This window comes from Amblyomma maculatum, chromosome 1 (assembly GCF_055883805.1).
Source record: "Amblyomma maculatum isolate TAMU_Amacu chromosome 1, ASM5588380v1, whole genome shotgun sequence".
In the NCBI taxonomy this organism is placed as follows: Eukaryota; Metazoa; Arthropoda; class Arachnida; order Ixodida; family Ixodidae; genus Amblyomma; species Amblyomma maculatum.
Genome location: NC_139344.1, coordinates 82,828,149 through 82,854,503, shown reverse-complemented (window position 1 = coordinate 82,854,503; position 26,355 = coordinate 82,828,149). Strand labels below are relative to the sequence as shown.

Below are 26,355 nucleotides of genomic sequence, written 5' to 3'. Positions count from 1 at the left end.
TGAACTCTGAAAGACAACATACACACAAGCAAAACTCGAGCTGGAAAATGACTACTGACAGACCGTAAGGATTACAACTTTACCAAACTCAACACAAAAGGAATGCTCACAATATCTTCCAATTCTAGAAACAAAATGTTTTAAAATTAATAGCACTGCAAACTCATGCCATATTTTACTGTTTTGGCTCAAGAAGCTGGATATAATACATATTGAATGAAAAATTGAAATACTTATATAATATACTCTAACAAAACAACATACCGGATGAAAGAAGCCACCTTGGTGGTTTCTTTTCAGTTTTTTTTTTCTTTTCATTTCTTTCTTTCTTTCTTTTTTTTTCAAGTAGTTCTCACAACACCTCGGTGTAGTCCTCATTAAAGAACGCACACAACTGTTCTAGGAGAAAGTAATGCCATGGAACCAGCTGTCCATCTTTGCCCATAGCAGATGTCACCTTCTCAAGAAATGTGCACCTCACTCTACGACACATGTGTTCAATTCTTGACCCTTTCTGCGTCAGCCCAAGGATAATGTCTCACCGAAGAAGAGCCCAAGAAGAATGTCTAAGTTATTTAAAAAACGGAACTCTTCAAAGAGATATGTCCACAGCTCCCACGTGCTCTTCTCAGTTAGATCTTTTTAATTAATATCCTTGCACTACAAAAGATGCATGTCGGTCATGAGCTTCCAGATTTCAGTTTTACAAGATGGACTGGTTTCTAGAAGGAGGTGCCTTTGTGAGGCTGTCCTAGGTTTCTGGATGGCAGTCAGGCTGCCATGCAAGACAACCATATGAGTCAACTGAACCTCTGAACTTCTTTGATTGTCACCTTCACCTTCAGTCCCCAATCATTATCACATGTTTGCTTTTCATTTTCGGTGTGGTCGTCTTTTGTTTTCGAGGAATGTTCCCAGCTGGCGCACAAATAAGGCAATGCCATCCCCAATGACATCCCCAGGTGATGTCAGGTCTGCAAAGCACGGTGGGTATTTCATGGTTACCATCCAGGCCACATGTTTCACAGCAGTCCCCCCAGGTGATAGGCCATGCTTTTCTGTTGATGTTTCAAGTTTCTTCACTAGCTTGCATCTCATCTGTGGACTTGTCCATTTTTTTCTTCACAGTCTTTCAAAAGTTTAGTAGAAAGTTCAGCCCAATTATTTTGAATGCCTTGCAGCCATCTCTGTAAGGTCTATTTGTTAGCTGAAATTACATCGCACCCGATGTTGATGCCTCTGCTTGCACTAGATTGAAGCTAACACTATTAGAAAGCTGGTGCTTGTATTTGTTGCACCACATTTCTGGGTACTCATCAACTGAGTTGGCCTTCAGTCCTTTCAAAAGCTTCTGAATGTCAAACAGCATCAAAAGTAATTTGAGGTGCTCAGCTTCAAGGTAAACAAAGTATTTTCCATGCTCATAGCCTTGCGACTCTAAATAAAGAACAACACTACCAAGTTCTTCGGGAATTTCTGTGGCAAATTTCTGCGTTACTAAAGACACAGACTCCATTTTCTAGTAAACAAATAAAAATATTATGAATGTTTAAACACTATTTATTTTCTCTCAGCATAAAAGCATGCCAATCATTGGTGGAATAATAACACCTGTAATGTTACAGGACCGAGATATGTTGTTTACTACAATGGCTAACTATTTCACATGCAAAACGCAAAGTGGTTTACAGTCACGACTTTTCTGAATGCCCAGGCACGTATTTTCAGTGGGCTCCTATGCATAAGCTGTTCATATCTTACACCCACTGGCTCCTGGTTCGTGAATGTGACCACCTTAAGATCTCTTCTGCTCCATTCCTTGATTGTGCAAGGGAAGCCAATAAATACAATGCTTGTTTCTACGGACATACAGCATATGTAATTTTCACTCCCCTTAGTAAATCACACTCATAATGCAGAACAACAGAGCCTGGTTTATAAACGATACCCTTGGGCTCAATGTAGCAGACTCTGTTGCTGATAATACAAAGGGAACTGTTTGCACAGCTTTTGCATATATAATGTATGCCTGAAGTGCAGACTTGTTTTCTTGTACAAGATCATCAGGCATTAGATGTCCTGCCCTATAATATAACTGAAGCATTTCGTGCTCAGTTGCCATTATGAAATTGATGTTCTTGAAATTTTGAGAAGTTCAGATAACACGCTTGAAATATGGATGCTCAATTGGACTCCAGCAAAAAGATGATTTCTCTCAACAATGTAGTCATCTATCAGAACACTGGGGTACTCAAGATATTATGCAGCTTAGGACAGATAACAACACAAACACCCAATTTTAAAGTCAAATACAAGTTCCAGATGCATCCTTTTCACTATCTTCCACTTTGTCATGAATCAGAATAAGGAGCAACCTTATAAAGTAATATATTTCAACTACTTGGCCCTGCACTTCGCAGTTCTTCTCATTTAGAAGTGCAGCTGGCCTACTTGCAGTATCACGACCACATAGAGGTATATCCCTAATTTTTTCATTCATATCTGCGACTGCAAACCATTTTTTGTTCATGGACTAAGTGCTTAACAACCAGTGTTAATACAGTGGTGCTATTCTCTCAAAATCTTATGTGCAATGCATGGAGGCAGTACAGAAGCGTCATGAAATGACTGCAAGGCATTGGAAGAGGAATCTAATTAGACTTCTTTTGCCAAATCATGGAACCCGTGCTCAGCCATGCTCGCATGATTACAATGAACGTATTGTGAGCATAGTGCCTCACTTGAATGAAGGTTCTTAACGAAGTCCTCCTTTTTAGCATCGTAATAAGGACAGAAGTTCCTCGATGTGGAAAAGTTTTCTGTGAAGCCATCAATTCCATGGCTTCCCAAGTTGTCACCCATAATAGAAATCAAGGCCCTTTTAAAATGGTCGTCATGAACAATAATTCCATTCTATTCAATATCTCTAAGTTCCCTAAGTATCATTAAATGAATTAAGAACCCTAAGATCCCTAAGCATCGTGACCTAGTTTCACAAGCGTTGACTCATTTAAAACCATTACTAACCGAATTTTATGCACCTTTCCAGTGAAGTATGACGAAAGATTAGCAATGCTGTAGTACAAGCCTATGACTTTATGCTTCTTGTTTGCTGACCCGAGTGGATTTCGCACCTGAGACGCATTGTGGAAAAAGTGTAGCTGAATAGCTTTGCAGTTCTGTTTTAGGTGCATAGACTCTGCCAAGAGTTCCATTGCTACAGCTTGAATGATACTATCAGAGATATTCTCTTTGGTTATCACTTGCAACAAAGTGACACCCGAAAGAAGTGCAGCTAGAGACAGCTTAATTAGTGAAGACAACACACCTAAACTTTATCTCAACTGGCTCTATCATCTTAAATTCCCTTTTATAAAAGAGTTGTCTTGCATATTTTATTTGTTGTGCACCACCAGCTGGATTGAAAGGTGTTTCCTCTCTACTTAACTTTGATGAAATCTCGGCAGAGGCTTCATCATCCAAGTTTTGTTTTTGAAGTAGCTGACCAATAACATGAAGCCTGTGGTCTTGTGAGAGTTCATTAAATAAATCTGACTGCGGGTATCTTACACAAATGACGATGTTACAAGTTGAAGGGATTCTAGTTTCATTAGAAGCAATGCTGCATTTCTTGTCTGCCATGACTGGGCAGATGGACTAAGAGCATTTGAGGATGATGATTCGCCAATAGTAGGAAACATTTCTAGATCATCAGCCGCTGCATGATGCGCGCCTTCACACTGTGCTGCACTGTGACTTAGAAATGAGCTGCTATAACAGTGACTTACATGAGACGTGAAAGACTTTGCATTTGAAAATTTTTTTCACAGCTTACGAATCAACATACTGTGGCAAAAGCAAAAACAAAATGTGCTCCCTAAAATGCTTAATAACATCTTTTTTCAACAGTAACTGGGAACTGCAAAATGTGTGGGAGCAGTTGAAATGAGCTCCGGTTGGACTGGAAGAACAATCACTTCCCTGAGCAAGAACATGCATGCACAGTGCAATAAATGATCTGAATTTTTTTTTTTACACACTTTTGATTTTGACACATGGGATGTATTGTAAATATTCGAATGAAGTTTGCAGTGTACCTCATACTTGTACAAGTTGTGTAAGGGAGGCTGGCAAGCATGACAAAGAACATTAAAATACAGCACCAGTTCCAACAATGTCAGGTGATATCTACCTTGTCAACTGTGCCAATATATATGACGTCTGTGCTGGCTGGACTTGTGGGGCTACGGCAAACTTGAATCCTGCACATTAGAGGTGATTCAGGTTATTAGTTCAAAAAATTTTAATCAGTACTCCTTATTAAATTTTCACCGTTGTTGATAGATTTACAAATTTCGTTTACTACCGTTATTGTAGTGATGTGCCAAGGCCACATACTTTAGAAATAATCAGTTTAAAAGATAAGAAAACTATATTACACAAAGTGGATAGGGAAAAAGAGGCAATATGAAATGAATAAAGGAAATATTTAAAGGCAAAGGATAAATCAAAGATACGGTGTCCCATCCAATAATATTTCACAGCAGGTCGCAAAATATTCTAGTTGTTACTTTTCATGCATTAGCTCTGTCCTTGCTAATGAAGTCTTAATGTGACTAATCTAGAGGAACTTGTGGAATTGCCAGCACTGATTCCCTTTGTCATATCACAGATAAAATAAACTTCATTATGAAAAAATGCCTAATAAAAAGGTGATTGGTCATGATAGTATTTAACTTCCTTAAGCTGAAGTCATTAAAAATTAAAAAAATATATTTGATGTTTTTTGCATAAGCTTTCGCTGATTAGCATCTATTGTCCTCCAACGACATTCACAATTGCTGAAGTTCTTTACCTGTACAAAACAAATAACCCTAAGTATACAAGTGACTGCATAGGAATAGCTTATAGCTTCAGTGCTACTACTTCCGTGTTGAGAAATTAATAACTCATCCATGTAATGAGAACATCAATTCATCTTCATCACCATCACCTCATAGAAGCAAGGTTTTTCAGCCACATATTAGTGCTTCATCTTAACGTAAAGCAGCCATGGGAGATTTTTGATAAGAAACCATTACAAGGCCTTGTCCTGCTATATTACTGCCTAAATTAAAAACCTATAGTTTTGCAGGCAGTTGAGCTTAATTGTGTTCTAGTTATTTATTTCCCAAAAATGCAACAGAAGGAATCAATGATCACATTTGTGCAAATAATGTACCTTGTACTTCAGGTCTGCATATTGTCCGTATACATTTACCCAAATAATCTTTTTCAGGTGTTTCACCCATAAAATCCTCAGATAAGTACAGAATACTGGTGTAAAGCCTACATTACTCCAGATCATATTAACTCGTTTATTAGCTCCAATGATAATCTTTGATTATCGATGCAAAAAAGCCAAATATGTTATTTTTCTTTCCACACACACAAAAAAAAAAATGTTTCTCTGCTGGAAACAGCTGAATTTTTTTCATGAAACATTTAATTGGCATTGTCAGAGAGATTGAAAAAAGCAGAGCATTATATGCAAAAAACGTTCATTTAGTTCTCTCGTGTCTCACTATAACAAAACAAAATTTTGCTCATACCTTATGCTATGTATTCACTGCATTTTATTTTTCCCTTCTCATATTACTACTGTACTGAATCTTGACATTAAACGTATATAACCCGCTGAGCACTCTATTTACATTTCCAGAAATGAATGCTGAATATTAAATATTTTCCTTCCTGTGCCCCTTTCATAAAAGTTTGCTTGAAGAACTATGTACATACAGCTACCAGATCTCTCTATCAAGGAACATCACAGTGAACACTACCTCCCAAGTGCCATGAAGCCAGTTTGTTCTCCTGGTTTGTAATTTTAAGCATTCACCAGTGGCTAATTTTAAACTACTTACCTTTTATATATGGAGAATGAGAATTTTAATTTTCATCGCTAAAATAAAACACGACCCACAATTCAATTAAACATAGCAAAAATTCTAGGATAACAACTAAAATTGTGCTCAACTTCTTGCTGTTGATAATTTTCCGAAAAGTTTGACGCTCTCAAACCGTTACTTGATGGAATCACTTCTTGCCGTTGCTTTTTTTCTGCTTGGTGACCTAAGGCTTTATCTATAAGCTTCAATATGATGCAAGGATCAGCATATAATATAAGATTTTTCTTGACTTTATCATCTCAGTTTTGCGCCTCATATTAATACTGATCCGAAAAAAAAAAATGTCAGCCTAAATTCGCAGTTGCGGTATCATTATTCAGCGCCATCAACAGCAGGCTTCCAGCGAGAAGAGACAGCGATGGCATCGGTTTACTATTTCGGTGGTTTCAGTTCAACCACACTGACCTCGCCAGCATGCACGGTTTTCGCGACGAACACGCGTCCGGGAGCTGTTTGTGCGCATCTCGCACGATGTCGGGACCGTTGTAGGGATCCCAACCTGGGCCAGGCGGCGCTTCAAGATCAGAGCTCCGCCGCTTCCGCGTTCCCTTTCTTTCGCCGCCAAGCAACCATGTAGCACCGTGAATCCAACCCGACGGGAACCCCAGCTGCATTGCATCATCCGTAATCGGCAAGGCGTGTCGCGCTGTGTGCGAGCTATTTCGATTAGGACAGCCAAAATAATTCCTTCTCAACTGCTTTCAAGTTTGGATGCTCGGCTCTCGCAAAGGCGACGTATGGCTTCGCTCACACCTTGGCTGGTTATGCGGCACCTTCGCGCAACTCCCAAGAGCTAGAGTTACTAGCTAGACGCGGCAGCACGTTGAGCGGAGCCGAAACGTGCGTCGCTCCTAATATTGTTCAACTGGTCGCAATGACATCTTTCCCCTCGTATTCGCGAAAAGCAGGAAGCCATTACTGTTGTGTTGTGCACTGCCACAACAGTCTTCGCAGCACAAAGAACTGTGATCCTCCGGTGAGATTTTACCGCTTCCCTGGTGTTACGATTCGCCACCGACATGTGCGACAACCGACGCGGCCCCAGCGTAGCATCAAAGCAGCGAGCATTTCGGCCATTTCAGCGCCGAGCAATCGGCCGCCCACGCTTCCTCCCGCGAACGTGTTCCGGCACGTCGAATTTACACGTGGTGTGTGCATGCATGTGGGCTGGCCAAGCCCGCCGCTCGAGGGAGGGAGCGTCGCTCTCGCCCGTTAACAGGACGCGGAGGAGTTTTTCATCAGGGCTTGCTCGGACATGAATTCTTCCTTTCTATCTGAACTGCCGCTGATTCCACTGCGAGAGAAACTTTGAGATTTCAGAGACGTCGCTGAGACGACGCCAGACACCTACCTGCTTTGTGAGCGTGTCTTTTCTTGTATCTGTTTTCTTTCCGGGCCTGCTTCTCTGCCCGTTCCTACCGTTGGTTTTGTTAGTCGACGCCTCGTCTTTGCCGGGACCGCTGTGGCCTTCCGCCGAGCCACGGAGTCTCCAGGCCGACGCTACCAATGGGGCCGCAAGCCACAAATGTAATACCGGCAAGCGGTAAGAGTGGCGCGAAGCGTGGATAACAGCGGTCCGCACAATCCAGTAATTGTCTCGATCCTTTGCTGTAGTGTCAGTTTAATTCGTATCCCGTAGCAATACTATAATAATCGCATTCGTGCCTCAGACTCATTCGAAGGGTGGATTTCTTAAACGAAAACTTGCGTGCCCTACCTAAAAACCGACTCGCTAGCTGCATTTTCACGCGTTAGAAGGCAGCGCAGCTTGCCAGCAATGTTAAATGAATTTGACAATGCCGCATACAACTGGCAGTATATAAATTTAGCTATTTTGTTTTGAGCCATTCGGAATTAGCAGCAGAAGAACGCGAAACAGATTGACAAGCGGCAGGATTCCGGCGCTTGTGGACATCGCTTCTCGTATTTTTCGCTGTACTTTCCAACTCGTTATGACACTTGGCGACAGTTTTCGGTTTTAGTTAGCGGGCGTAACATCACTGGATTGCTGGCTTTGCCTTACAAGTTCACACGCAAAACGACCGTTCTTATACGCAAACTATTACAACATTTGCAAGCTGCGATGATTCGGAAATTTACAATTTATTGCTAAGTGCAGTTAGTCTATATTTCACAGTTTAAAAATAAATTGCACTAAACTTACGTCTAGACAAGCGCGCAATTGTACTCGTGCGGACAAAAATAGAGCCCAGTCTTTGCACCTGCGAGGCTTGTTCGTGCGTTCGGGGACGATATCGGCGATGTTGCAGCGCGTGCACACATGAACGCGAGAGCTAGAATGTCAGAGCGAACTGAAACGGATTCCATGAAGTCCGAAACCACAATGGGCTCTCACCTGTGCCGCATCACTTCGCTTTTACGGAAAATGACTTATTCCACACTGTCGTAGATGGGGGTTGGTTAGAGAAGAAAACTGCGGTAAATTTAACAACTGATCTACATAGCTACACGAATGAAGAAAATTGTGCACAAATTTACGCCGACGACTGTTTCGTTCGGCGTCTTGCAAAACACTGACTGCGCCGACGCTTGTTCCACTCTCAAGGCCTTCTTTTGTTACCTTTTTCTTTTTGCCTCCGTCGTACTAGTGAGACCCCCAGCTTACATGGACTCTTGGAACCTGGCAGTCTCGGCGCCAATATGGTTCGGCGGTAATAGGAATCCTCGTCAACTCATCGGCGCACGGCCCCTTGTCGGTTCGGATGTCTGGAGCCCGCACGTGGTTAGGCCGCCAGTGCGTGTACACACATACGCTGTTGTGCCAGTGGGGTTATCACACAGTAGCCCACCGTCAACAGGGTTGTGCCAGTGGATCCCACCGCTGCCACCAATGTTGTGCCGGTGGGGTTATCACACAGTAGCCCACCGTCAACAGGGTTGTGCCAAGGAGTTGGTAACGCAGCGCTCGTCACCCGTTTCGTGAACGAGGGCTGTCAGCTCCCTGGGCGGTAGCGATGAATCCGAGTCGGCGTTGGTGAGATGAAGAAAAGGCTTTATACACTATTTACACGTACTCAAACAAGGAGTTCGGCTCTGGGGCCGAAAGCTACCATAGCCGTACGCGACTGTTCTCGCGCAGCGACGGCCGGGGAGATTCCGCCGCGTCCGCACTGTCAGGGGGCGAACTGCTCCTGATGGACGCTAGTGACGAACTCGCACTCGGAGTCTCGAACGGAAGCACTTGAGACTCCGTCGCCGAGAACCGTTGACGCTCAAAATGGTCCAATCCGACGGCAGCACTTTCGCAGGGCCAATGGGAGAGCTCGCTGCGCTCTCGCTTCAAATATGCCGCGGGGCGAGAAGGGGTTCACCGTCAGGGCCACGGCGCCGTGCTGTCTGGACGCTCAGCTCATGTTGAAACACGTCGCTTCACTCCCTTTGGTACGGCTCGCCTCCAGTGCACTGGTGCTTTGCAGAGAAGCATCCAGAGTTTGTGAAGGAGGCGTTCGCCGAAGGAGTTTGGCGTCCGGCTGAATTTCTGGGCGGCTTTGGCCAGGCACAACAACGCGCACAAGCACATACATTTGCGAGCAGCCGCTTGGCCGGCGTTCAAGGCGATGAAACCGCTGTCTCCTGACTCCCGTTTCAACTCTGGCGTTTTGATTTTTTGTCCCTGACACAAACTGTACACGTTGGAAAGCGAAAGCAGTCCTTTCTTTTTTCTAAGACTTCCACATTCGCTACAGGCCGGCATAGGTCGTGGCCAGTATGCCCTCATCATAGTCACCACCTTCCACACCGAATATATCCTATCCCTACAGATATTTTTGCACGGGGCTCTCACGGGCCTTTCCAGCCATGTTGGCCACGCCCGAATCGCGGATGTTTTGCCATGCATTCCCAGAGAGCGCGTCGGTACAGCGCTATCGGAATATCTAAAACGCTTAGACGCACCGAAGAAGTGTTTATACAGAAAGATGACAAGGGTCTCCTAGCAGGCGGCACGTATACAACACGAGGGTGATCGCGAAAGCCCGAAATCCGAGAAATTTCCTTGCTCATGCACACGCCGACGAGCGAGGTGCTAGACGCAAACATGCCGTAGCTCGACGCATGCCGGCAGCTCGTGCGCTGTACTTCCGAGCCAGGCGACCGTGTGGCGAATGTGGGCTGCTCTTCTCCCGGTGCGTGAAATTCTCTGATCAAGGTGTCATGATGCGTGACACTGTTCGACGCCTGGGGCTGAGTGCCGTCGGAGCGCAGAGGGGGCGGAGGTTCGATGCGAGCATTGAGTAACTACACCTGCACCATGCAGAATCACCGGAGAACTAGCTAGCTAGCGACCTGAACACGTGCTGATCTTGGCGGCGGGGCTCTTGTGAGCTATATAGTAACTGCGCCGCTCGCGCGGCGCATGACGACCATCAGGGGGTTTACATGAGACCGACAAAGTCGGGTCGGGGAGGCCTGTCGGGCTAAAAACCGGCTATCGGGCTCATGTATACGCTAGGGGGTCGAGCTAAAGGAGCGTCGCGTCGGGTCCCGCCAGCCCGACTGCAGGGGGTGGGTTGGCTCGACCCTACCCGATGGGCGAGGGGCATGTATACTCTGACGCGTCGGGCAGGCACCTCCTCTCTTGCCTCCTTGCTGGTCGGGGACGGGACCGTGAGCTGTTCGTCTGAGCATTCCTCCTTTTCCTCCTCTCCTGCCTGCGCCTGGTTCTCTTGCTCGACGCACGGTGTAGCAGAGATCTTTGCCCGATAGAAACGAGCTCATGTAAACCCGGACGGGTCGGGCTGGCTTAGCTCGACAACCGGCTCCCCCCTACCCGACCCGCTTGCGTCGGGCTCATGTATACGAGGCTCATGCCATCTGTGGTTCTTCTACCGTGGTCTCCTCCAGTGTACAGATAAAGTTGTTGCTCCCGCCGAAGAAAGAGGCGGGAAGTAGTGTTATCAAACACCTTTCTCTACGGACTGCAGGCGGCCACGGTAGACGAAGGAAAAGCTGGAGCGACGTGGCCGCCCTGTGGCTCGCATGCGGCGAGTTATATGATAGCTCACAAGAGCAGCGCCGAAGGACGGTACGTGTTGTTACGTTTCGAACTTCCCAAGTAACGAGACGGTGCACGTGTCGAAATGGGCGTCCGTTTTTCTAAGAAGACTGCACGCGACCACCTCGGAGTTCGCGGACCAGAACCACCCAGGACGCAGCAACGCGATGTCGCATGTCGGCAGCGACGGCAGAAGTTGCCCCAGTTAGTGTCCGGAGGACTGTGCACAGAGGCGCTAACGAATTCGCCGAAGAGCGGGCGCGCCTGTGTTTGGAAACAGAGAGCCGCGGCGCCTGCGTGTTAGCACCGAGGAGAGAGAGCGGGTCATCTTCCCCTCCCCCCCAGTGGAGAAGAGCGGTCACCGCATTCCTTTCCCGCGGAGTGCTCCCTCGCGAGGGGTCCGCGTGGGTGGCGCGTGGTTCCGACCTTGGACAGCCAGCAAGCCTCCTTGGGACCCGATGCCTGACTTCCCCCGGCGGAGTCGCCATCGTGCCGCTAAAGTGGAAAGAGTGCGCTGGGAGGACGTTCTAGTGGGCGGTTCCCGAATGTCAGCAGATCAGGAACTCAAATGTGATTGGACTTTGACAAAATAGAAAATTCCCCAACTAGGTACTTGGGGACAAAAAAAGTTGTTAAAAACGAGAGCACGAGTGCTCTCTGGTGTGTACCTTCTCAGATTCACCATGTAAATAAACCTTCGTTAAGTTATCTCTAACTCTCGGCCAGTCTCTGCTTGGGTGACCACCGCCCAATGTTCAAGTGCATGCAGCCCGACGTCTGACTCGGCTTTTCGCTACCCGTTGGTCCGCTACTGGAGCAGTACCAACGCAACAGCTGGTTGACAGCGTCGGGATGGACTCCGCTGGAATCATGGTTGCAAGGTTCGGTGAGTGCTTGGCTTTTCTTCGCTGAGGTTTTACCAGGCTTTGTAGTAAGTAAGTTTACAAAGGTGGTGAGAATTAATTGTTTATCGTTAGCACGGGACTTGAAAGTACGTGACGATAAGAGATTTCTGAAAGGAAGAAATTGCAGCACTCGGGATAACCATGAATTTGAAAGTGTTGAAAAAGCCACTTTTACTGGAGTTGGCCAAAAGTCTGGGTTTGGATCTTCAGGACCAAACGAGAAAGCCAGATATCATTGCGGCTATTGAGGCACTTGAGGCAGACGACGATGAGCTCTCGGAATGCCTGGAGCTGATTGCTGAGAGAGAGAAATCGAAGAGGGAAGCAGAAGTAAAAAAATGAGAAACGCATGGCTGAAGAGAGTAAGCGCTTAGAGCAGGAACTTGAGCTGAAGCGTCTCGAACTGCAGGTGCTAAAAGCTCGAAATGAAAGGGATGAGAGCGTAGCATCGGGCACAGTAGAACGCAAGTCGTTCCGCATGAAAGACCTTATGCAACCTTATAGGAAAGGAGAGGACAAAGGTCTGTTCTTGGTAAACTTTGAGCGCACGTGCGAGAAGGCAGGGTTTAGCAAAGCAACTTGGCCACAGTGCTTGCTGACACTGTTACCTTGTGAGGCGGCAGATGTGATAGCCCGTTTGACTAAAAAGATGATTACGATAAGGTTAAATCTAGTCTGCTCAAAAAGTATAGAATGTCAGCGGAAGCTTTCCGGCAAAAATTTCGCAAAGCTCAAATGGAGAATGATGAGTCGTACCCGGAGTTCGCGTATAAGCTCATGGCTAACTTGGCGGAATGGCTCAAAGAAGCTAAAGCTTATGACGAAAGCCAAAGAATGTTGCAATGCTTCGGACTCGAGCAGTTCTACTCTTGCTTGCCTGATGATGTAAGGCATTGGGTGCAAGACAGGCCGGAAGTTGCGACTGTTTCGAAGGCAGGAGAACTTGGCAGAAGAGTTCGTCTCGCGCCGTGCGCTGGACAGGACGGAAAGCCCTAAACACCAGAATAGGAAAGCAGCTGGATGGAGAGGGCAGCCTGGAGAAAAGAGACAACAAGCATGAGGCGTAGACGTCTTAGAAAGAAGTGTGATCGTAAGAGAGGAAGCACTTGAAGCAGAAAACTGTCAGAAGAAAGCTTTTGAAAATAGACGGCCATTGGTTTGTTACAACTGCCAAAAGCCGGGACATTTAGCTGCGGCTTGCAAAAGCCCAAAGATTGTTTGCTTGTCAGTTGGCAGCAACAATGAAAGTATGCGGCTTCTAGAGCCATACTTACGAGATCTCGTCGTGAACGGAAAACCGTGTCGCGTGCTTCGAGATTCGGCAGCTACAATGGATGTAGTTCATCCCTCGTATGTAGAGCCAGAAAATTTCACTGGAGAGTGCACATGGATTAAACAAGCGGTGAAAGCAAATAGCGTGTGCCTTCCAATCGCTAATGTCAGCATTGAAGGTCCATTTGGCGTACTTCGCACAGAGGCTGCCGTGTCAGCCAGTCTGTCGAAGCAGTATCCCTATCTTTTCTCGAGCAGATCTGACCAACTGTTGCAGCAGAAGGGACTAGCGTTCGGAGAAGGGGCTGCCAAAGGGTTGACTCGCTCGAAAGCACGAAAGCGGGCTGCTAAAGCCAGCACACTGGAAGCGTCAGGTGACGTTAATGCGACAGAACATGAGCCGTTAGGCACGACAGATGCAATCCACGCGCCGACTAGCCAGGAAGTAAACATCCCAGACACGTCAGAAGGTAGCGAGGATGGTAGTGAGTTTAAAGAGGCCTGTCGGGAGCTTCTCATAACGCCGCCATCTGACAGCTTGCAAAGATTGCTGGGGGTGGACCGGTCGTCCTTAATAGCCGAGCAAAGAGCCGATTCCACATTGCGGAATCCTAAGCACATGAAGAGTGATGGTATCGCGAAGAAAAACGTGGTATTTCTAGCCAGGTCCGGGGTACTTTATCGAAAGTATCTTGATCGCAGAGGAGTGCAGTTCCACCAATTGGTCGTACCAAAACGCTACCGCGGTGATCTTTTGCACTTGGTTCACAAGAGCTCGCAGTCAGGTCATTTGGGGCTCAAGAAAACAAAGAATCGGTTGTTGCAGGAATATTACTGGCCAGGATGTTTTCGGGAGGTGGAAAATTTTGTAAGGACCTGCGACATATGTTAACGGGTGGGCAAGCCGGGTGATAAGGCGAGAGCCCCAATGAAGCTAGTCACGGAGCCATTTCGACGACTCGTGATAGACACTGTTGGTCCCCTTCCAAAGACTAAGACTGGTTACAGCCACATTTTGACAGTAATCTGTCCTGCCACTAAGTTTGCTGAGACAGTGGCACTGAAAGAGTTAAGCTCAGCGGAAATTGTAAACGCACTCATCTTTCCCGCTGAAATACAGTCAGATCTGCGGACCGTTTTTACCAGCGCACTGAATACAACTTTCCTGGAGAAGTGTGGGATTAAATTAATCCATAGTTCAGTGTACCACCAGCAGTCCAACCCGGTAGAAAAGATGCACTCGGTAATGAAACGCATACTGAGGGCCCTGTGTTTCGATCGCAAATCCGGCTGGGATGCCTGTTTGCGTGCAACAATGTTTGCGCTGAGAACCGTGCCTCATGAGGCCACAAGGTTCTTGCCGGCCGAAATGGTCAACGGCCGCTCCCTGCGATCGCTACTACGCTTTTTTCGGGAATCGCGTGAGGGCAGGGAAGAGAACCCTACGGTGGTCGAATACGTGCTCGCGCTGCTTGAAAGGTTGCACAAGGAGCAGGAGCTTGCGGGATGCGAAATGAGTAATGCGCAGGTGAGGGCCAAACAGTGCAATGACCGAACAGCGAGATCACGCTGTCTTGAAGCTAGAGACGCGGTAATGGTGCTACGACCATCCCAGAAAAATAAATTGGAAGTTCAATGGGATAGCCCAGTGGAAGTCATTCAGACACTGTCCGACACACGCTGTCTAACTAGCCTTCCCGGAAAGCGAAAGATAGAGCCACGGAAAACCTAACGGCAATGCCGATGACTTAAGTCGATGCTTTTGGTGTTATTGATAGCATCGGTGAGTCTGGCTTGGGTATGTTTTTTTTTTTTTTCCTTGTATACGTTTGCATTGTTACCATTTTTATTTTAATCTTGAACATTGTGTTTGTGTGAATGAATAATGTTCTGGTTGTTTCAAGTGCTGAAGTAATAGTAAAAGGATTAAAGTAATATTGGTATGAAAGCCTGGTGGATCTGGTGGAGAGAGTCCTGGCGCTTGCCGTCTTTGCGGCTGTGATTTTCGTGTGGTTCAAACTGATGCTGTCATTCCTGTGAATGAGCTGGTCTGCAGAGAGCAAGAAACCCTCCATAGTCTTGACAAGAAGCAACGAGGAGCTGCAGAGTCCGTTGGAGGCAGCAGAGCATCAGCAACAGTGAACCCAACCAGAACGACATCGTGTATCCCTCTGGACAATGGTTGCTGACCTTTGTGCATCGGGATCTTCAACCGCCGCCGGAGAAGCTGTTACGTTTCGAACTTCCCAAGTAACGAGACGGTGCACGTGTCGAAATGGGCGTCCGTTTTTCTAAGAAGACTGCACGCGACCACCTCGGAGTTCGCGGACCAGAACCACCCAGGACGCAGCAACGCGGTGTCGCATGTCGGCAGCGACGGCAGCAGTTGCCCCAGTTAGTGTCCGGAGGACTGTGCACAGAGGCGCTAACGAATTCGCCGAAGAGCGGGCGCGCCTGTGTTTGGAAACAGAGAGCCGCGGCGCCTGCGTGTTAGCACCGAGGAGAGAGAGCGGGTCATCTTCCCCCCCGTGGAGAAGAGCGGTCACCGCATTCCTTTCCCGCGGAGTGCTCCCGCGCGAGGGATCCGCGTGGGTGGCGCGTGGTTCCGACCTTGGACAGCCAGCAAGCCTCCTTGGTACCCCCATGCCTGATTTCCCCCGGCGGAGTCGCCATCGTGCCGCTAAAGTGGAAAGAGTGCGCTGGGAGGACGTTCTAGTGGGCGGTTCCCGAATGTCAGCAGATCAGGAACTCAAATGTGATTGGACTTTGACAAAATAGAAAATTCCCCAACTAGGTACTTGGGGACAAAAAAAGTTGTTAAAAACGAGAGCACGAGTGCTCTCTGGTGTGTACCTTCTCAGATTCACCATGTAAATAAACCTTCGTTATCTCTAACTCTCGGCCAGTCTCTGCTTGGGTGACCACCGCCCAATGTTCAAGTGCATGCAGCCCGACGTCTGACTCGGCTTTTCGCTACCCGTTGGTCCGCTACTGGAGCAGTACCAACGCAACAGTGTTCAGGAGGGCGCTAGGCACCGACGCTAGCAATTCGAACCTTGGAGCATTAGCAAGACAAGACCTTCGAAACAAACTGTCTGTACCGCGCAGGCCACATACCCTTTGGTCGTCAAAAAGAACTAAAACGATCTTAAAACAAACGGTAGCTCGCCAGCCATCGGACGTTAATCCTTACAATGTCAGCAGTCACCAGCGGTGGCATCATCTTTTGATAGAAAGATACAGTAATACCTAAAAAAGAAAAAAAAAACAGCCAGTGCTGTCGTCCTGTGCTTTAGTAGGCGAATGCACACGTAGAAAATATGAGCCGCGTGAGAGGCGTTACATCAATCCGCTCAACACAATATATCAGCCCGCAGCTGGGTTTTGTGTTCTTGAACACGCGAGAGCTGCTCTTCGATTACTGAGAACATCCAGTGAACTTATGCGCCTGCATCACTCAGCGTGGTCTATCCGCGCTTCAAAAATTAATCGCACAATGCGCCATGAGTGACGCTGATCGACTGAATCTACGGCTCAGATCATGACTAAACTACAGCGCTCATTAAGAGACAAAAGGAATAAAGACTGTATGTTCCTGGGGCTTGAGGACACGTCGACTCAGACTTTAAGGGACGCCGCAGAAGAGATCTCCGATAATTTCTACCACCGGGAGTTCTTGCGCGTGCTGACACCACAAAGTACACGGCTGCTATTCTTTCCCGTATCGAAACTCGGCCGCGGCCAAGATCAAACCCGAGTACTACCTCAGCCGCTGAGCCACAGCGGCGGGCTAAAAAAAAAAAAAAAAAATTAAGCGAGTCAATAAAACATTTTCTCAGCACGCACCGGGCTCATATTTCATCCGCGTCGCTGCTGCATTGTCGTCAACTTATTTCACATCAGTGAATGAAAAGCGGGACATCTGCCCTCAATGAATGCGTGCCCCAGCAAAACCGCGCGCCCTGCGTCGCACAGCGCACGGGTGTATTTTGCGGTTCGCCTCCGCGCCATTCGCACAAATATTCAACAACCCCATCTGCACAGCAAGTCCTTCCTAATCACTTCTTCAAATCGCAAAGCGGCCGGGCTCGAATATGCGAGTGCAACGCTGCTACGAGTGCAATGCACTCGATGTCACAGGCGCAGCAGCCATGGATTTCGATGGAAGCAAAATGCTCAAGGGGCCCGTGTACTGTGCAATGCCAGTGCACGCATTAATGAACAGCGGGTGGTCATGATTATTCCGAGCCCTCCATACATACGGCATCTCCCAAATCATGAGCCGCTTTGGGACGTCAAGCCGCATATACCAAACCAGACCAACTTTGCACAAGCGGTCGTGACAAAGTGCCCGTTCTCTATACAAATACCTCGTGCCAACAACTTTGTCCGAACGAATGCCAGCGGACAACTTTCTGTCGTCATGTGGTGCACGGTACGAGCGCACGCCTGCCGCCTCCACAGATGCATGTTTCGCACCTGAATGAGGGCTCGCTTAAGCTCGTCGCACGTGCTTGTACCACACGCTCCACAAAGTCTTCCTCGAGTAAACAGAAAGCACGCAGTGCAGTTGCCGTAATCAGGCGGACTTGGTCCGAGACTGCTGTTTCGTGTGCGTGGGTCGACTCTGAGCATCGCCGTCCTTGTGCAAAGCGAGACACAAAATGGCGCGACGCACACAAATGAGCCCGGAAACCGACGAGAACGGTGGAAGAGACGTCAAGGAGGCTCTCCCACCGCTGACTTCGCACGTAGCAGCACGCTGGTTCTCGCCTGACGTGGCGTGAAACGCAACTACAATTGCGATAGGTCAGCTGCGGATATCATGGATTGTGTGACGTAACCAAATGGCAGCGTCATATATATTGTTTGCTTTTAGGATTCCTGACCTCTTCTCCTCCTTGTTGCGTTGGTACTGCTCCGGTAGCGGACCAACGGGTAGCGAAAAGCCGAGTCAGACGTCGGGCTGCATGCACTTCAATATTGGGCGGTGGTCACCCAAGCAGAGACTGGCCGAGAGTTAGAGAGAACTTAACGAAGGTTTATTTACATGGTGAATCTGAGAAGGTACACACTGGAGAGCACTCGTGCTCTCGTTTTTAACAACTTTTTTGTCCCCAAGTACCTAGTTGGGGAATTTTCTATTTTGTCAAAGTCCAATCACATTTGAGTTCCTGATCTGCTGGCATTCGGGAACCGCCCACTAGAACGTCCTCCCAGCGCACTCTTTCCACTTTAGCGGCACGATGGCGACTCCGCCGGGGGAAGTCAGGCATGGGGGTCCCAAGGAGGCTTGCTGGCTGTCCAAGGTCGGAACCGCGCGCCACCCACGCGGACCCCTCGCGCGGGAGCACTCCGCGGGAAAGGAATGCGGTGACCGTTCTTCTCCACGGGGGGGAGATGACCCGCTCTCTCTCCTCGGTGCTAACACGCAGGCGCCGCGGCTCTCTGTTTCCAAACACAGGCGCGCCCGCTCTTCGGCGAATTCGTTAGCGCCTCTGCGCACAGTCCTCCGGACACAAACTGGGGCAACTGCTGCCGTCGCTGCCGATATGCGACACCGCGTTGCTGCGTCCTGGGTGGTTCTGGTCCACGAACTCCGAGGTGGTCGCGTGCAGTCTTCTTAGAAAAACGGACGCCCATCTCGACACGTGCACCGTCTCGTTACTCGGGAAGTTCGAAACGTAACAGCTTCTCCGGCGGCGGTTGAAGATCCCGATGCACAAAGGTCAGCAACCATTGTCCAGAGGGATACACGATGTCGTTCTGGTTCGGTTCACTGTTGCTGATGTTCTGCTGCCTCCAACGGACTCTGCAGCTCCTCGTTGCTTCTTGTCAAGACTATGGGGGGCTTCTTGATCTCTGCAGACCAGCTCATTCACAGGAAAGACAGCATCAGTTTGAACAACACGAAAATCACAGCCGCAAAGACGGCAAGCGCCAGGACTCTCTCCACGAGATCCACCAGGCTCTCATACCAATATTACTTTAATCCTTTTACTACTACTTCAGCACTTGATACAACCAGAACATTATTCACTCACACAAACACAATGTTCAAGATTAAAAGAAAAATGGTAATTATGCAAACCTATGCCAGGAAAAAAAACATACCCAAGCCAGACTCATCGATGCTATCAATAACACTAAAAACATCGACTTAAGCCATCGGCATTGCCATTTAGTTTACCCTTTTTGTAGCGAACATCAAAAGAGTATTGCTGCAACGCGAGGCTCCAGCGAAGCAGTCGGCCGTTTTTGGGGGACATAGTCTGCAACCACGTGAGAGGACAATGGTCTGTTTCAATGATGAACCTCGAGCCGGCGAGGTAGCACGCAAGTTTCTGCACTGCCCACACAAGACATGCGCACTCCTTTTCCGAAGCACTATACGCTTCCTCCCGTAGAGTTAGCTTACGGCTAGCATACAGCACCGGATGCTCTTCACCCGCGTCACCTCTCTGGCATAATACCACGCCCAGGCCACGGTCACTTGCATCACACTGCACAATAAATGGCTTCGAGTAGTCAGGTGCCTGCAGCACAAGTTTACTCGTTAGTGCTTGTTTCAAGGCAAAGAAAGCTTTTTCTTTCTTTTCATCCCATTGAAGGACCTGCGGTTCCGTTTTCCTCAAAGCGTCAGTAAGAGGACTGGCAAGCTCTGAATAACGGGGAATGTAGTGCTGGTAGTAACCCGCTACTCCCAAAAACGAGCGCACATCCGTTTTAGTACGCGGCTGCGGGAAAATCGCGGATAGCAGCTACTTTCACATCTGATGGTCGGCGGTGGCCTCGTCCAACTGTGTGACCCAGGTAGGTTACTTCGGCTCGCCCAAGTTGGCATTTCGCAGCTTTCACTGTTAAACCCGCGTCGCGGAAACGGCTAAGAACCGCTCGTAGGTGCGTGACATGCTCGGGCCATGACCGAGAAAACACCGCCACGTCATCCAAATATGGTAAGGCGAAATCCTCCAGCCCCCGCAAAACCCTATCCATGAGGGCTGAGAAGCAGTAAGGGGCATTCTTTAAGCCGAAGCTTAATACCTTAGGGCGGAATGTTCCCACGGGCGAAATGAACGCCGCATATCTACTTGCCTGCTCAGTCTGGGGCACCTGCCAATAGCCTCGAACGAGGTCGAATGTAGATATATACTCTGCACTGCTAACTTTCTCAATCCGTTCCTCGATATTGGGTATTGGGTAGGTCTGGTCTTTGGTTATGAGGTTGAGCCTCCTGTAATCAATGCAGGGACGCGGTTCCTTTCCAGGGACTTCTACCAAAATGAGAGGTGACGTATAGTCGCTCTCGCAAGCCTCAATGACGTCGAGCTCTAACACTCGCCTAATTTCAGCCTCCATAAGTTCTCGCTGCCTGGGTGACACCCGGTAAGCTTTCGAACGGACAGGCTGAGAGGAATTAAGCTCGATGTCGTGAACTATCGCAGTTGTCCGGCCCGGCTTCTCCGAAAACCGATCTTTGTATTCGTGCAATAGCGTTGCTAGATCTCTGCTTTGATCAGCATCGACTTCAGCGGCCTCGACCATGGCCTTAATGGCTTGGTCAGTGTTTTCACTGCAGTCCTCATTTTCCCCTGCGCCTAGATCCGGGAAATCCAGTGATGTTTCCTCGGGGAGGTTCAACGCCATGTTAACTATCATTTCCCTTTCCCTGTACGGTTTCAGCAGATTACTGTGATATATCTGCTGTACCTTTCGCCTTCCGGGCAGGCTAATTAGATAGTTCGTGTCGGACAACCTCTGAATAACTTCCGCTGGACCCTCCCATTGAACTTCCAATTTATTTTTCTGGGAAGGTCGCAACACCATTACCGCGTCTCCCGCTTTAAAACAGCGTGATCTCGCTGTTCGGTCATAGTAGTGTTTGGCCCTCGTCTGTGCTTTATTCATTTCGCATCCCGCGAGCTCCTGTCCCTTGTGCAACCGTTCAAGCAGCGCGAGCACGTATTCGACCAGCGTAGGGTCCTCTCCCCGGCCTTCCCACGATTCCCTAAGAAGGCGGAGAGGCGATCGAAGGGAGCGGCCATAGACCAGTTCGGCTGGTGTGAATCCCGTGGCCTCGTGAGGTACGGTTCTCAGCGCAAACATTGTTGCGGGCTAACAGGCATCCCAGTCGGCTTTGCGATCAAAGCACAATGCCCTCAGTACGCGCTTCATTACCGAGTGCATCTTTTCTACCGGGTTGGACTGCGGGTGGTACACTGAACTATGAATTAACTTAATTCCACATCTCTCCAGAAAAGTTGTAGTCAGTGCGCTGGTAAAAACAGTCCCTGATCTGACTGTATTTCAGCGGGAAATCCAACCCGTGCGAAAATGGACATGAGCGCGTTCACAATTTCCACTGAGCTTAACTCTTTCAGGGCCACTGCCTCGGGAAACTTGGTGGCAGGACAGATTACTGTCAAAATGTGACTGTAACCAGTCTTAGTCTTTGGAAGGGGACCAACAGTGTCGATCACGAGTCGTCGAAATGGCTCCGTGATCACAGGCACAAGCTTCATTGGGGCTCTCGCCTTATCTCCCGGCTTGCCACCCGTTGACATGTGTCGCAGGTCTTTACAAAATCTTCCACCTCCCGAAAACATCCCGGCCACCAATATTCCTGCAGCAAACGATTCTTTGTTTTCTTGAGCCCTAAATGACCGACCACGAGCTCCCGTGAACCAAGTGCAAAAGATCACCACGGTAGCGTTTGGTACGACCAATTGGTCGAACTGCACTCCCCTGCGATCAAGATACTTTCGATAAAGCACCCCGGACCTTTCTAGAAATATCACGTTTTTCTTCGCGATACCATCACTCTCCATGTGCTTAAGATTCCGCAATGTGGAATCGGCTCTTTGCTCGGCTATCAGGGAAGATCGGTCCACCCCGAGCAATCTTTGCAAGCTGTCAGATGCCGGTGTTATGAGAAGCTCACCGCAGGCCTCTTTAAGCTCAATACAATCCTCGCTACTTTCTCGCGTGTCTCGGATGTTCACTTCCTCGCTAATCGGCGCGTGGACTGCCTCTGTCGTGTCTAACGGCTCACTCTCTGTCGCGTCAACGTCACCTGACGCTTCCAGTGTGACGGATTTAGCAGCCAGCTTTCGTGCTTTCGAGCGAGTCAACGCGTGAACAGCCCCTTCTCCGAACGCTAGTCCCTTCTGCTGCAACAGTTGGTCAGATCTGTTCGAAAAAAGATAGGGGTACTGTTTCGACAGACTGGCCGACACAGCAGCCTCCGTATGAAGTACGCCAAATGGACCTTGAATGCTGATGTTAGCGATTGGAAGGCACACGCTACCGGCTTCCACCGCTTGTTTAATCCATGCGCACTCTCCAGTGAAATTTTCTGGCTCTACATACGAGGGATGAACTATATCCATTGTAGCTGCCGAATCTCGAAGCACGCGACACGGCTTTCCGTTCACAACGAGATCTCGGATGTATGGCTCTAGAAGCCGCATATTTTCATCGTTGCTGTCCACTGACGAGCAAACAATCTTTGGGCTTTTGCAGACCGCCGCTACATGTCCGGGCTTTTGGCAATTATAGCATACCAATGGCCGTCTCTTTTCAAAAGCATTCTTTTGGCGGTCTTCTGCTTCGGGCGCTTCTCTTACAATCGCCTTTTTTTCTGCGACATCTGCGCCTCGTGCTTGCTGTTTCTCTTTTAAAGGTTGCCCTCTCCATCCAGCTGCTTTCCTATTCTGGTGTTCTTTCCTAGGGCTTTCCTTTCTGTCCAGCGCACGGCGCGACACAAACTCTTCTGCCAGTTCTGCTGCCTTCGAAACAGTCGCAACTTCCGGCCTGTCTTGCACCCAATGCCTTACATCATCAGGCAAGCAAGAGTAGAACTGCTCGAGTCCGAAGCACTGCAACATTCTTTGGCTTTCGTCATAAGCTTTAGCTTCTTTGAGCCATTCCCCCAAGTTAGCCATGAGCTTATACGCGAACTCCGGGTACGACTCATCATTCTCCTTTTGAGCTTTGCGAAATTTTTGCCGGAAAGCTTCCGCTGACATTCTATACTTTTTGAGCAGACTAGATTTAACCTTATCGTAATCATCTGCATCTTCTTTAGTCAAGCGGGCTATCACATCTGCCGCCTCACAAGGTAACAGTGTCAGCAAGCACTGTGGCCAAGTTGCTTTGCTAAACCCTGCCTTCTCGCACGTGCGCTCAAAGTTTACCAAGAACAGACCTATGTCCTCTCCTTTCCTATAAGGTTGCATAAGGTCTTTCATGCGGAACGACTTGCGTTCTACTGTGCCCGATGCTACGCTCTCATCACTTTCATTTCGAGCTTTTAGCACCTGCAGTTCGAGACGCTTCAGCTCAAGTTCCTGCTCTAAGCGCTTACTCTCTTCAGCCATGCGTTTCTCATTTTTTTCTTCTGCTTCCCTCTTTGATTTCTCTCTCTCAGCAATCAGCTCCAGGCATTCCGAGAGCTCATCGTCGTCTGCCTCAAGTGCCTCAATAGCCTCAATGATATCTGGCTTTCTCGTTTGGTCCTGAAGATCCAAACCCAGACTTTTGGCCAACTCCAGCAAAAGTGGCTTTTTCAACACTTTCAAATTCATGGTTATCCCGAGTGCTGCAATTTCTTCCTTTTAGAAATCTCTTATCGTCACGTACTTTCAAGTCCCGTGCTAACGATAAACAATTCCCACCACCTTTGTAAACTTACTTACTACAAAGCCTGGTAAAACCTCAGTGAAGAAAAGCCAAGCACTCACCGAACCTTGCAACCATGATTCCAGCGGAGTCCATCCCGACGCTGCCAACCAGCTGTTGCGTTGTTACTGCTCCGGTAGCGGACCAACGGGTAGCGAAAAGCCGAGTCAGACGTCGGGCTGCATGCACTTCAATATTGGGCGGTGGTCACCCAAGCAGAGACTGGCCGAGAGTTAGAGAGAACTTAACGAAGGTTTATTTACATGGTGAATCTGAGAAGGTACACACTGGAGAGCACTCGTGCTCTCGTTTTTAACAACTTTTTTGTCCCCAAGTACCTAGTTGGGGAATTTTCTATTTTGTCAAAGTCCAATCACATTTGAGTTCCTGATCTGCTGGCATTCGGGAACCGCCCACTAGAACGTCCTCCCAGCGCACTCTTTCCACTTTAGCGGCACGATGGCGACTCCGCCGGGGGAAGTCAGGCATGGGGGTCCCAAGGAGGCTTGCTGGCTGTCCAAGGTCGGAACCGCGCGCCACCCACGCGGACCCCTCGCGCGGGAGCACTCCGCGGGAAAGGAATGCGGTGACCGTTCTTCTCCACGGGGGGGAGATGACCCGCTCTCTCTCCTCGGTGCTAACACGCAGGCGCCGCGGCTCTCTGTTTCCAAACACAGGCGCGCCCGCTCTTCGGCGAATTCGTTAGCGCCTCTGCGCACAGTCCTCCGGACACAAACTGGGGCAACTGCTGCCGTCGCTGCCGATATGCGACACCGCGTTGCTGCGTCCTGGGTGGTTCTGGTCCACGAACTCCGAGGTGGTCGCGTGCAGTCTTCTTAGAAAAACGGACGCCCATCTCGACACGTGCACCGTCTCGTTACTCGGGAAGTTCGAAACGTAACATCCTCCATTCTGTTGGAAGCAGCATCAAAATTATCGAAGTTGCGAAGAGGATGGCCGTCAAAATGGCGGTTATTTTATACAATGCAAGATCTGACGGCGAAGAGAACTGGGAACTGCGGGCACCCACGGTTTGCCGAAAGGGTTGTGGTTATCGTAGTAAAGCAGTTCACCCTGCATTTTAAAGTTGGCAAGTTGACGGCGCAGTGGAGAATTCGGGATTATCGAACTACCGTTGAGTCGTTCTATCTGTGTGCGACAGTAGGAGTCCGCTTACTGCTACTGAGCGGAAGCCAGATCATGCTGAATGTCGGGCAAAGCGGCAATCGACGCGGTTGGACAAATAATTTGCACGTGCCGGGAAGAACGTGCTCAGGGAAGTACTCGGTGTAGAGGCGACAAGGGGGCAACGAGAGCTGGTATCGGCGTCGAAGTGTTTCTTGCCAGATGTTTAAGTTATTGTGAACTGAAATTCTTCAAGATGGAAAATGCAGCACCCGAGCCGCTAAGTAAAATTTTTCAGGGATGAGAGCCAGCACAAAGCGTAGTGGGTAGTGGCTACCATAAAATGCCGACCATAAAGTTAAGGGCAAAATATTTCAACGGCCCATACAAGTCTGCAAGACACCGGTAGCGCTGCTCAGCCGGAGTTCGCGAGCGACTGGCGTAAGCGACAACCCCTACGATGGATAATTCGATATATAAATCATGCCACCATATGTGCCCCTCTGTGACCCATAAGTGAGATGCGGTGTATCACGCTAGCGGCGCGCTTCCTGCAGCGACGTGCCGCTCGCCTGCATACCGGCAGCCTACCGTTCGCCACGGGTGCTTAGGTGTTCATTCTAGTAATTTCTTAAATATCTCGTAGAAAATCTGACCGATCATTCTGCTTCCAGACATCTTATTTGACTTCGTGAATTACGGGGCAATGAGCCGAGGAGTGCAGAAATTTCCCCAGTGGGGCGCGCGCGTGCGTGCGTCTGTGCGTGTGTGTGTGTGTGTGTGTGTGTGTGTGTGTGTGTGTGTGTGTGTGTGTGTGTGTGTGTGTGTGTGTGTGTGTGTGTGTGTGTGTGTGTGTGTGTGTGTGTGTGTGTGTGTGTGTGTGTGTGTGTGTGTGTGTGTGTGTGTGTGTGTGTGTGTGTGTGTGTGTGTGTGTGTGTGTGTGTGTGTGTGTGTGTGTGTGTGTGTGTGTGTGTGTGTGTGTGTGTGTGTGTGTGTGTGTGTGTGTGTGTGTGTGTGTGTGTGTGTGTGTGTGTGTGTGTACCTGTGTGTGTCCTCTCGGCGTCACGCACGAAAATTGCGAACTTGGCAACTATCCTCATAACGGTTCAGAAAAGGCTAAAATCTGTTTCGTGTTTTCTTATCTCGAGCCTCGGATTCCATGGCCTAGCGGGCGCTATTCGATCGCTCTCCTCGTCTTCCTAAGTTTTGTAGCGAAATGACACGCCTAAATATGATGTGGTTGGTTGGTTTGTGGGGTTTAACGTCCTAAAGCGACTCAGGCTATGACAAATGCCGTAGTGGAGGCCTCCGGAATCATACGTGTATATCATATCATGCGATCCGACCCTCTCCTCGTTTCCCATCAAGCTTTATTCGTACGCGCTGCTGCGCGCATATCTTTGAAAAACGC

The 26,355-nt window shown here is 48.7% G+C and overlaps 1 protein-coding gene across 1 annotated transcript; it reads right to left on the bottom strand.

Moving 5' to 3' along the window:
- Positions 1–21,406: 21,406 nt before the first annotated feature.
- On the bottom strand, positions 21,407–23,928 carry LOC146202972 (uncharacterized). Its single transcript, XM_084602456.1, has one exon. The coding sequence runs from the start codon at positions 23,723–23,725 to the stop codon at positions 21,407–21,409; it is 2,319 nt and encodes a 772-aa protein (XP_084458582.1). The 5' UTR covers positions 23,726–23,928.
- Positions 23,929–26,355: the final 2,427 nt, after the last annotated feature.

Bases quoted from the DNA above. Each gene is read 5' to 3' on its own strand.
- LOC146202972 (XM_084602456.1), bottom strand. From the start codon at position 23,725: ATGAATTTGAAAGTGTTGAAAAAGCCACTTTTGCTGGAGTTGGCCAAA.